The sequence below is a fragment of the Vanellus vanellus genome, assembly GCF_965231255.1.
Source record: "Vanellus vanellus genome assembly, chromosome: 5".
Classification (NCBI taxonomy): domain Eukaryota; kingdom Metazoa; phylum Chordata; class Aves; order Charadriiformes; family Charadriidae; genus Vanellus; species Vanellus vanellus.
The window spans coordinates 19,148,247-19,161,021 of NC_138910.1; the positions used below are offsets into that span (position 1 = coordinate 19,148,247).

The window sequence follows — 12,775 nt, forward strand, 5'->3', positions numbered from 1 at the left end:
TTTATACGTAAATAGCAATAGTTAAAATCCAAATCATCAACTCAGACGGGATTCTGGAAAGTCAGGAGAGGATGGATGGTCAAGGACAAGATGGAGAAAGGAGCCCACATTGGCTTTCCTTTCTTCTCCCATAACTTAACTGTTCCAGGACACCCAGACACGTGCTGTGTATGCTCCAGAAGTGCTGTGTATGCTCCAGAAGTGCTGCATTCAGTGAGGCAAGGCACGCCAGGAGCCTGCACTGATGAAACCAATGTCAGCTGCGTTCCTAGGTATGGCGTGTGGGGGAGAGCCACTCTGCTATTTATACTACAACTATTTTAAACGGTGAAGTAGCTGCTGTTTCTGTAGGTATTCTATTAATCTGTTCTTTCCAGATGGGAAGCCTCACGAAGCTGTTGTGATGCATTTCCACGTTTAACTGAACGGTACCTTAAGTTTTTTTATAGCCACAATGTGTCCCATATGTACAACTCCATCTTTAATATTTGCTTTTGAAACAATATTTAAAGTAATTCAGTTTGCCTCGCAACATCATTTTCATCCCAGCATGACATGATCCCCAGCAGCAGAAACATTATCTTCTTACCTTTTCAGAAAAATCCTTCTGACAGTCTTGAATATTAAATATCAGAAAATATAATGTCTAGGTCATGTAAGCATTTAGGTAGGTGTCAGATTCCAGATACATAATAGGTAAGCCTGCTGGCATCAGAAGCAGCTTCCCAAAAGAAACTAGTACAGATAAAGCAGAATTAGGCGTAATCTGTGCTAGGACCATAACAAATGAAGCCTTACATGACTTAGAATATTCTTTTACTTCATATTAAAAGTTTCTGTAGTCCAGCTCATTGGCAATGTCCAGTGTTAGGGATTCTGTTTGCATACCTGAATGAACCTGGAAGCATCAAGCTCTGGGATGGAGTCCCAAATCCAGCATCAGTGACGCCACGCAGCCCAAAGCTGCTGAGGAGGTAGAGTCTGTCTTTTATCAGCTCTGTGCAAGCTTGCTTTGGGCTTCCAGCAAGGGCTTTCCAGGGGCTTCTCACCTACAACGCACAGAAAGTTTATGGCAGGAAGAAGCGCAAAGCAGATTTAATCAGGTTGTGACTGGGTTCAAAGGCCTAAGATCATGCTTTAGAACAAATGACCTGAATAAGTAACCTCACAAGAGGAACGTGCCTGATGCGATAATTTTCAGTATTCCTTAAAAAACACAAAGAAAAAACACAGAGCGTTTTTTGTACAGCATAAATGGAAACTTTTAATTTCTTAAGATGAACATCCATCTATAAAAATCTGAAAATATACAGGGATAGTTTTGTTTTTCCTGTGTATGGTCTGAGACATTGACCCATCTGTTGCATTCTACCAGTCAACCCAGTGGTGGTGGATGGCCTTCAAGCACCCAGTGATTGCCACCACGAGCTGCAGGCTGGCCGCCTCCGCGGAAAGCAGATTGTTAGTTAGGCCTTTACCTGTGTGATTCAGAGAAAGTCTGCCCTATTTTCCTGTGCTAGCATGCAGAGGAGAGTAACTTTTAGCCCACTACGCATTTCAAGATTTATCTTGTATCTACAAGTTTCACTGTTGTTCTCACTAAAACTGTGTTTCGACGCATTTATTTCTGAGAACCGCAGTGGAGATTTAGTCTGTAGGCTGAGATTAAGAAAAGAGTAGGCTTTGTTACAATAGCAACAAGCCAACGAACAAAAATAAGCATCAGAAATAAAGGAAATGGTAGTAGAAGCGTTTTCGCTATTATCTAGCTGCGCACTTTTGGAAATGATTGCAGCTGAGAATCACCGTAGTGGTTATAAATTACCCTGGTGTTACTCGCAAGCACTGTGGCAGGCTGGGGCTGGTGCACTTCCTTAGGCAACTGCAGTCGCTCCATCACAGGAGGGTCGGGAAAGTCTAGAAGAGCTGCAGTATAAGGAAACAAGTATAAAAACTAAGGCTTTGAAGTGAGGCTTTGTTCCAAAACGATTCTTAATGCCCGTTTTTATGGTTAAGCTTCTGAGATCAGAATTCAAATCACGGTCATCCCGCTTAAGGATAATGGATGTAGAAAGGGATCAGCAACTCTTACGCTCTAAGCAACTTACAGAATAAATTGAGAGAAGGAGAAAATAAATCTGTTTTCAACAGTGCTGTGGAATGATTACTTACGCAATGTATGTCTAATAATTTTCATTTCTACATCTTCAGCTTCCTTTTCCCATGTAAATTAGTAAATAATGCCTGCATTGATACAGTCAAGAAAGAGAACATTAAAACAACTCTATTTACATTAAAGAGACCTGGCTGGGGCATTTTCAGTCAATTGCCTTTCCATCAAAGGGATCAGAACCCAAACATACCACAAAGATCTATTTACTTATTTATTAATACTCAGGAGCCCAAGTGGATTTTCCCATCACTCACCCAACAAAAGAAAAACCCACAGACCAATGCAAGGGCTTGCATTAGCCCATTCCGAGCATTTCAGACGCGTCCCATTAAAGCTGTTGAAAACGAACACTGAGACTTGGAAAGCCGTCTTAACACGGCTTTGTAATGTTGCGGCCAAGAACTGACACTGATATTTGCAGTCCCGCGACTCGGGAGTTTTGCTGCTCATTTAATTAAACTTCTAAAGGATCCGGAGCAGATCCCTCCGATATTTTTTTTTTTTTTTTTTTCTCTTGCACAGCCATTTTGTCAGTTTTGTGTCTACCACTACCATCTACTGGCCAAACCGAGACTGACTGCGTTTTCAAGCAGCAAGATCAACCTTAATTCCTACCGTCTCAGAACAGCGTAGTGCCTGTGAATTTGCTCCTGACGGTTACTTACGCATGAGGGCTGCATCACATTGTAAGAGCTCAGCGCCGGCCTGCAGGGCTTTAAAATCAACAGTCCACCGATTACCAAAGGAAATATTATTACAGCTCAAGGAGAGGCTTTTTTTTTTTTTTTTTAAGCTGAGGATTTAGAGCTCGGTTGCTGAATGTGTGCAATTTAGCTTTTAACCAAAATGTTCTGCTTATATATAAATGCCCTGGAGGAAGGGTATGCCATGGATTCCATTACAGTGGGTTTATTATTACAAGAGACTGAGATGCCTGTTACTACACCAAGGGAGGGGCAACACGATGAAAGAAGAAAGCAGGGGGCTAAAGTAAATGGGAATTCGTGCGATGGTGCCCTGGGAACCAGAGCTGGTCAAGTCTCGCAGAGCCTGCAAAAACCTACTTTTTCCCTACGCTCCCTCCAGACTGCCCTGCACGCATTTTAAGCAGCCCCCCGGCTCCTCTCTTGCAATGACCAAGCCACAAAAGAGAGAGAAAGATATTATCGAGAGAGAGAGTGTGAAAGTGTGAGAGAGTGTGTGTACCTGAAGGTAGGGGAAGGGAGGAGGAGAGCAGAAGGGAGGAGGATGCCTGCACAAGGAAGGGCAGCACTGCACTCTGGCGTGGCACAGCTGGAAAGGGCTTTCCTTAGGAGTTATGGTGCCCACTTACAGCCTTGTGCCCCAACCCTTCGCTCTGCCCCATCATGCTGGACATCTCCAGCATCCATATGTTCCCATTGCAGACTCCTGTCCAGATGGGATCTGACAGCTGCATCAGGCATCTCTTTCCCTCAGAGACATGCTGCAAGGACTGCTGAGGAACCAGGAGGTAAATTTTCTCCTGGTCAAAGTTTGCAAAAATATGGATTTTTTTCTAAGCTGTAATATCCAGTAGACAAGGTTTGTCATATGTTGGCCTGAGGGTATCTATTTCTGGTGGGGATACCTTTCCATCCCCCAAGGGAGTGGTATGAAAACATCTAACACTTCCCTTTCAGTAAACACATTCAGAGAAGCTTGCACAGCAGAGGGAAACGCAACGTTCATTTGCCTGCTCAGGCTCCGGTTAACCATTCTTGGACATGGGAAGCACTTTGTTGCTAGCCACGGAAGCTACTGCGCTGCAGTCCACGTATCTCCACCTTTGTGGCAGCAACGCATGGGCTCCCACACAGCACTGCCTCCACAGTCCAGCAGGAAAATTCCCTCAGCCCATCATCGCTGGTGGCCCCAGCTCCCAGGGCTGCAGGGAACGGGCAGGAGGCTGGGAGAATATCCGTGCATCAGCACCATGCTCTCATCCATCATCCTTACTGGCAGTGCTGTGGCTCCTTCCTCCTCTCAGCACCTCCTGCACACATGTCCTGGAGCATCCTAGTCCGTGCCCTGGGAAACACTGGGGCCACCACGAATGTGGAGACCATCTGCAGTGCCCAGGTCTAGGTCCAGCAGGAAAGGAGGCTGGTGCAAGCTGTTCCTCTCCTAGCAGGATGACCCAGCGTGAAGCCTGGGGACTGCTGTTACGAGACACTGAAGCCTGGCAGCTAATTAAAGCTGGGGAAAAGATTCAAGAAAAATTACAGCACAGAAAATTATTATTCACGCTTTAATTTTCCAGTTGAAATAATACAGTGAATCTCACTGCCAGTATCATCAAGGTCAGCAGTACAAACACAGTCACCACATACTCTGATCAGGAACAGTATAGGAGACCTCTGATTAAGGGAAAACCAACAAAAGCCATAGGTAACAAAATCCAGAATGAAGACTAGAAAGCAATCAATGATTACATTCTTGAGTGAGTAATACCTGCAATTATAAAAGTTAAATGATGGAAGATTTCAAAATAAATATTTAAGGGTCAGTTCCCTCAAAACCATTTCAAAGTAGGAAGAAAACACTGCTTGGGCTATTTTTCCCTTAATGCAAGATCATCTACATCACAGTCGATGTTAATCAACAATCCTTATTTTGAGGTTAGGGATATTTATTATATCTCTGCCCTTCAAATATATTTAAATGATTACAAGGAAAATTGATAAAACGCCTATGTCAAGTTTTGTGAAAAAGATACACACCTTCATTAACCACATCAAAATCTGACCAGAGCCTGCATAACTAGTAACAGCATTGAGGCCCGATAAACACACGTCCTCGGAGATGACAGAGCTCACTCTCGCAAAAAAAAAACCATCCTGAGAGCCACTCGAATTGCTGAGCTGCAAGACAGCAGCACTTACACACTTGTCAGTGAACGTGATGAAGGGGATTTTTTTGGTTTAAGTTCCTCCAACTGTGGTTTACAAAGTTGAAATTCTCATGGGGAAGGGAGAGATGGTCCCAACCTTTTTTTCTTCTTTTCTTCTGGTGGTACAGAAGGTATCACAGCTCACACGTATGAACAGCAGATTATCTGGCAATCGTACTCAAAAGCTGCCGTCCACAAACTCTGATAGTGGACTTCACATAAAATCAGTCCCATAGATAAATCTAGAGGACTAAACCCAAACTTTTAAAACATTACTGAAGACTAATGTATGGGGTCAAACCATTAGATAAAACATACACAGAAAAGCTATTTATACTTTAGATGATGGGGAAATCTCCGATTAAGAACTTGTGATGGCTACACCCATAGAAGTTATCAAAACCAGTAGTTGAAAATGATATTGGGATCAAGCCTCTTTCCCAACATTTTTGAATGGTTCTGTAAACCAGCACTGAAACGTTCTATGTACTAAATAACTTTTAAAAATAGCCCTATCCATAATTATGACACGAACAGGCAATTTTTGTTTCTAGAATTGGCCATGTGAAATCCAACTAAAAGGCAGTCAGACATTCCTGTGCATGTGCACAAACACTGTGTGAAAACATTTCAGTCGGCCTTAGCTGCTTGCTTAATTCTGAGGAACGTACCTCCATCTTAGGGCTCTTGTGAAATTGCTAGAATGAGTCATCTTAAAACAAACAAACCGACAAACCCAACAATAAGCGCGGCCCTTCGCAGCAGCATTTAGAGATGACTGAAGGCACAGTAAATGCATTCTGAAGTAACTCATCATGACTAACCATTTGTTTTTCCACCTGGCAATAAAAAGAAAAAATAAAATCCCTGAAAGCCTTCCAGGCGTTTTCAGAGATGTGGGTGGAGGACCGGTTAGGGTGGTGGGAGTCCCACGGAGAGTAAGTGTTGCTGTCCTGGGCCACCGTAACCGAGGTAGTGCAGAGACCTGAGCTGGGTCCGTCACAACCATCAGCCTTGCAGACCAACTGGTCAGCGAAATTAATCATCTCCTTCGTTAGCACCTTAGTACGAACACTGAAAGTGAAAAGTGTCCTTCCGAGGGTCTGCTACATGGGGTTGTAGGACTTTTTAGCACCTTTGGGGAACAGCAATGTGGCTCCCCCAAGTATCGTCCTTAGGTTTTGAGAGCAGGGTCTCAGAAGAGCGTACATGAATGCTGCTTGCAGAAACACTGTAGGTGAACAGTAAAGCAATTTATTACCATAACTTCAGCAAGATTTATAACAGCTTTTTTTCTTCAAACAGATATTGCCCCAAAAGAGGTTGATGGGATTCCATTTCTGAAATAACCTAGGTGAGAGATCACATAGTTAAATCTTTAACAGGACACTGGATGCATCTCAAATGAATATACTAACTTCAGGATGACAAAGCCCATATGCCATTATACCTCTAGACTAATTTATTTCATAACATGAACTAGGCATCATGGGCCAAACTACCAAAACTCTGCCACTCCCAAGTCAAAAGTGACTTCATCTGTCTGCAAGCTTGGAAATCCACCTGGCAAGAATCCACTGTTTGAAAAATAACTGTTCATTTTGCAGAAGGAATGGCTATTAAGAAAAAAAAATCTACCCCGTGCTCCTTGGAATGTGTTTCAGAGTTCCTAAATTCAAGGCCAAATTTTAGTGATGGCTCATGAGCAGATTCTGTGACGTATTAAAACAAAACACAAAAGCCCAAACGTTCCGAAGGAAAATGTTGCATGAAAATGCCCGCAGCTCCGGGGCCTCAGGCACAACTGCTCCACGTGAGCAGCTGAAGGTTTATGGTGTGAGAGTATTTTCAGTTCCCGGCGTGTCCCAAAGGAGCCAATTTCTCCGTGGTTCTGCTTTGCATCCTCACCTCATCCTGCCACGAAGCAAAAGCTCTCCAAGGTAGGGAGCCCCTACGGCGTTCATACCAATGGCTGTGAGGGTTTCTCTGGATATGGGTACCCCACGGGACCCCCAAGAAGGAGAAAACCACTGTAAATCATGGAGTTTCACATGGAAGACGTGGCTGCTTGCTACTTCTGATCAATTAATTGTTGTCACTTCTTTCAAAATCAGAAATGAGGATGCTTTCCTCTAAAGCAGGAACACCTGAGTTTATCTGTGGCAAATAGGCGTTTCTGACCCACAGTATCCTGCGGAAGAATCGGTTATTCTGTTTGTACAGGCACCACAGAAAAAGGGAAATGGCAGCCAGCATCACCAATGTCACGAGAACAGCCAGAGCTACAACCCCACGGTATGATGCTGGAAGGGAAGGACAGAAATTATTATTAAGCAAATATAGCTACAATTATAAATAATTCTAAATATAAACATTCAGATGTTTTATGGAAAACATTATTACTCCTTATATGTCACACATTCTCCATTACAGGTTTAACAGTGAAAAATGTTACCTCCCAAAATATCGTCTCAAAATGTGTTACTACTCCTTATAAGAAAAATTAAGAAAGTACAGGAGGAACTTACCTTTTTCAGAGGGTTCTGTTGCATCAATATCTGAAATAGAATCCAGAACCGTCATAAAATTACCCACAGAGTGAACAAACATTACTATATATACTCACTGTAAAATTGATACTGAGAAGACAATCTACCTAAACCCATGCAGAAAAGGCTATTCTTTCTTTAATTTGACTCATGTCAATGGGATTGCAACTGGACAAGTTAAACATGACCTAATGTTATCTAAAATCCCTTAAATTTGGCAGAATATATTAATTGACATTTGTGCAAGCATGAGCAGCAGTATTTGTCCATTTTTTAAAGTACAAATCATAGAATGGTTTAGGTTGGAAGGGACCTTGAAGATCATCGAGTTCCAACCCCCCTGCCATGGGCAGGGACACCTCCCACCAGACCAGGTTGCTCAAAGCCCCATCCAGCCTGGCCTTGAACACCTCCAGGGATGGGGCTTCCACAACTTCTCTGGGCAACCTGTTCCAGTGCCTCACCACCCCCACAGTGAAAAATTTCTTCCTCATATCTAATCTAAATCTAGTTTGAAGCCATTCCCCCTTGTCCTGTCACTACATGGCCTTGCAAAAAGTCCCTCTCCAGCTCCCCCTCTCCCTCTCCCCTTTCAGATACTGGAAGGCTGCTATGAGGTCGCCCCGGAGCCTTCTCTTCTCCAGGCTGAACAACCCCAACTCTCTCAGCCTGTCCTCATAGGAGAGGTGCTCCAGCTCTCTCATCATCTTCGTGGCCCTGCTCTGGACCCACTTTAACAGGTCCACATCCCTCTTGTGCTGAGGACTCCAAAGCTGCACACAGTACTCCAGGTGGGGTCTGCACTGGCAGAACTGTGCAGTGATAGATTCATCTAGCTATTGGGTCCAACAGTGACTCGGGCATTTTGGGTGGGTTCTGGAAACCCTTCAGCTCTCTCACAGACCAGTGTTCCTATGGCTGTGGTGCCTGTGTGCTCTTCTGGGCTGCGCCTGCCTGTCCTACAGGGTCTGTGGAGGTCAGACTGATGCTCCGCACGTGGTCACCCACACAACAGAAAGTCTACCACAGAGGGCAATAACGCAAGGGCTGCCCAGGTTCCTCAAAAGGTGGTCACCCTGGATGGTTGGGTTTATTACAGGTATTTTTTCTAATACCAAGGGACAGAATTATTTAAATGAAAACTAAAAGCACGTAAGCAAGCAACAAGGAACATGTAAACCAATCGCTGTAAGGACACAACTGCCTTCTTTTATGGAAGCACATACCTGCATCCATTTTACACACAAATCCCTTTTTTTCTCTGCATGGAGATAATTGCCAAACTCCATCTGTGGTCCTCAGGCTGATACAGAAATTCCCTTTGAGATGCTCAAATTCAGGCTCCCTGATGCCCCAGTTAGAATAATTTAAGGGAGAACCGTCAAACCAGGAGATTGTCTCATCTAAGGGCAGAAGTTATAAATCATTATAAAATATCATAGTGTTTTGATAAATATCTCTGGTTTAGTTGGACTTACCCTCACATTAAAAAAAATACTGTATTATGGAATGCCAGGATTTTGTCTGTTCGGCCACTATATTACTTTTTTTTTTTCTTGAAGGATTTAAAAACATACTATGTAGTTGACATAGAAGACAGCCCGTAGTGCTTCTTTAAGAATAAATTAAAGGTGTTCACATGCATGCATACATCTTGAGTATTCAGAATACTAAGAAATGATTACAGAAAGCTTGACTGGTTTTACGATATCAGGTAATAAGCAGCAAAAAAAAAATCTCAAAAGATAACAGTGTTTTGGAAGATGGTTACACTAGCATTAAAGTAACCAAAACCCAAACCAGATTCTTATGTGCACTTCTCTTCCACCCAAAACTTACTGTCTGTAACAAGCAGGATGTTCAACCAAACCATTTGCACAGAATAACCAAAACCGTGCAATTCTTCCAAAATGAAGGCATTTTCATCTTCATCTTGAATAGTTAGAAGATTTGATCCTATAAATTAAATACAGTTGTCAAACAGTCCATGCCATTAAAATGTAACATTGCATTTCAAAAAGTTAATATTATGAGCCTTAATTGAAAAGCTTGAAAAGTCTGGTTATACATTATAAGTTATTAAATTTGCAATTAATGTGAAAATGCTCACGCTGATATAAAACTGTTCTCACATGATTTGAAAATGAGTGTGAAGGGGGAAAAATTTATTTGATGTGCTATTCCAGAAATCAGTATTTTCACATGGAAAGGAACATGTTTTTGATCTATGTTGCCTCCAATGTCATAGTTGGCTTATGAGCTGCACTATCATTAGAGAAAACACATGCCATGATTTCAGTCCTTTCAGAAAATATGTATTTTTTCTAAGATATCACAATGACATTTTGTAGCTACAAAACAATCACTTACCTTGATTTCTGCAGACTTCGTGTGCTGTATCAAAACTTGTGCCCTGCAGAACTGTGGAAAAGCTGTAGCAACTGTTTTTGAATTTGATCCAGGGAACAGTTTTTTCGGAACATAAGCCTTTATAGGCAGTGAGTTTCTTTTCTGTGATAGAAATAACAGCACAGCTTTATTGGCGCAACAACATACACATTAATATAACGTTCCACTCGCTGTTTTGGAGTAATGCTAATAAGTATGTTATTGCGTTATGCCTATATTTTTCAAAGTGGTTGTACGTATTTGTATTAGGAGAGTAAAGCTGGTTTTATTTCTGATTAAAACCCTTGCTGGATTGCAACAGCACTACCAGGACACTCTAACCGGTTCTGATGCGCGGAGGGAGTTGGGAGCAAACTACGGACACGTCAGAGCACTCCGGGCTGCCCAGCACCTCCCAGAGGGCTGGGGATTTCCAAGGACTGCAGAGCTTCTCTCCGCTAAACCACAAAGATAACGTCTGCCAAATACCGTGGCACAGAGGAGGGTTTCCAGCCTCTCCCGCGTACAACGTGCTGCAGCAAACAGTCCCTCTGACTCAGGGCAACTCTACAAGCCGACTTTTTGGCAGCGCTGTAGATTCAGCTGCATTACCTACGGTCTCACATGCCTCCTACGTTGCTACAAAACACGTTTTTTAAAAATGAAGTAAACCTTAGGCTATATATGATTACATAACTCGACAAATTAGAAAATTAGTCAGCTTCATTACAAAAAGCATGCTAGAGAATAATTTCTGTCTTGAAGGATTCACAGCTTTCTTCTCAACAGTTCTAAAAGCTATAATAAGCTGTAGGCAAACCCCTGGTGATCAATCCCACCCAATAGTTCCTATTCTGAGAACTGGCTGCTGCCAAACACTCTGCAGTCCTGGACTGAATGGAGTTCCAGACCTGAATTCTGGATTCAAATGAAGCCCAAGAGCTTCAGACAGAGCCTTGTAGGAAACACAACATATTTTAGGGTACAGGAAAATATTCTTATCTTTACAAAAAAAGTTGCAAAATCTTTTATGTGCAATCAGTGAAGACGTGACTCTCATTTTTCACTTTGCTCTAAATGCTTCCCTTTTCCCATCCCACAGTTAATTGCAGCAAACTGAATGTATTTCCCTTCGAGCTAGGTTATTAGCAATCATCATTTTTCACAGATAATACAGTGTTCACTGAAGAGACAGAGTAAGTAATTTTACTGTTTCTTTTCTATTATGAAAGTTCTCTTTCCATTCTCCTACAGACCAGACCTGATGGCCAATATTTTATGGGGAAAAGATGGTTTCGCAAATAGGAGCTACAGCAAGGAAATGCCAGAAATATACTTCAGGTTTGAATAATACTATCACTGTTGCTTAACCTCAAACCAATTGATTTCCTTCCGTATACTTCCATCGTCAAGACACACATTTGCGGCTGCAAAGATTTAATGTAAAACTTCACTCTCACTTACTAGGTGGCACATGGCAAACTGCTCCTTGCAGAAGTCGCTCGCAGTTAGCGCTTTTCCAGTGCCCTGAAGTATCAATGTAAACGCAGCTGCCGAAGGCCTGGGACTCGTCATCTTCCCAGAAGGTAAACAAAGACCTAGTCCCATCCGACCATTCAAAGTTAAGCCCGTTCTGCCAAAACAAATTTCAAATTATCTTTCTGACAGGCTTTAGCACCATGCAAGTTCATCGTCTTCTGGTGGCACCCGCACCCAGGTATTACAGAATGCCTTTGACGTCTCCAAAGGCTGGGTAGATCCAGAAGGATCCACAAAAGACAGATCCAAGGATCCTCCCAACTTACTTCTGGGAGACCACAAACTACATCTAACCTGCTCCTTTCAGCAAGTGGTTATTTGGGTCATTTGGCAACTACAAATGAAACAGCATAATTTCAATGTTGACACTACAAGAGATTTTTTGTGTGTTTTCAAATGTTTTCTATGGCTTTTAGTTTCCAGTAGTCATTGCACCAAACTGGCTCCCATCAGATTGATACATTACGTTGCAAAGAAACGGTTAGGGCTCAAGCTTTCCAGGGTTTCTTTTCCAGATGCAAACTTCTTGTGACTTCAAAAGAATGACACAGCTCGTTAGCTTGTTACTGGAAAAACTCCTCTGCAGCATCACATTCCTAGCCAGGGAGTCCACTACGTACATCCGAAGTGAACAGCCCGATCCAGTGGTTGTATCCCAGCCGATTCACAATGACGGTGAGGAAAGCCTGGTGGTACTGGTCCGTAATGCTGACCAACTCCGCACCGTTTGCCATGCAGGTTTTTAAAGCTGAAGACCATGTAAAATTCCCACGTATTAGCTTATACATTCTGTTTCCATACTCTAAAGTATCTGGCACAGGGTACATTTCAGATGCATTGATGACATGTCTGGATGTGTCTGTTATAAACACAAAGAAAGGATTTATTTGTTTTATAAAACAGACAGCTTGCACATAGCAGAACAGCTCCTAAAAAAAATCAGAGCCGTCCTTAAAAACAAATCTAAAAATTGCAAACTCCTTGGTTTCAGGAGGGCACTGTGAACTTTAAAAGGAAAAAGATGATTCCTACTAGAACAGTATCTGAAATTCCATCACAACACAGATCATCACAGGAGATAATGCATTTAATATATAACAACAACAAAAAAAACCCAAACAAACCAATCTGGATGGAGTTAGTTCCACTGACTGGATCTTTGAAGGTCAGTAAGAAATCACCTGGGATCTGGGCGTATCCCAAGTGTCCCATAGC

The 12,775-nt window shown here is 42.5% G+C and overlaps 1 protein-coding gene across 2 annotated transcripts in view; it reads right to left on the bottom strand.

The window, feature by feature from the left end:
- Positions 1-6,236: 6,236 nt before the first annotated feature.
- PLA2R1 (phospholipase A2 receptor 1) overlaps positions 6,237-12,775 on the bottom strand; it is a gene marked incomplete at its 5' end in the record, with an annotated part of 44,115 nt that continues 37,576 nt past the window's right edge. For both annotated transcript variants that reach the window (XM_082484344.1, XM_082484343.1), the window contains 7 exons: positions 6,237-7,387; positions 7,613-7,642; positions 8,860-9,036; positions 9,473-9,589; positions 10,004-10,144; positions 11,486-11,654; positions 12,181-12,419. In XM_082484344.1, the coding sequence (XP_082340470.1) occupies positions 7,170-7,387; positions 7,613-7,642; positions 8,860-9,036; positions 9,473-9,589; positions 10,004-10,144; positions 11,486-11,654; positions 12,181-12,419 (1,091 nt within the window). In that variant the 3' untranslated portion in view covers positions 6,237-7,169. The remainder of the gene's footprint in view (positions 7,388-7,612; positions 7,643-8,859; positions 9,037-9,472; positions 9,590-10,003; positions 10,145-11,485; positions 11,655-12,180; positions 12,420-12,775) is intronic.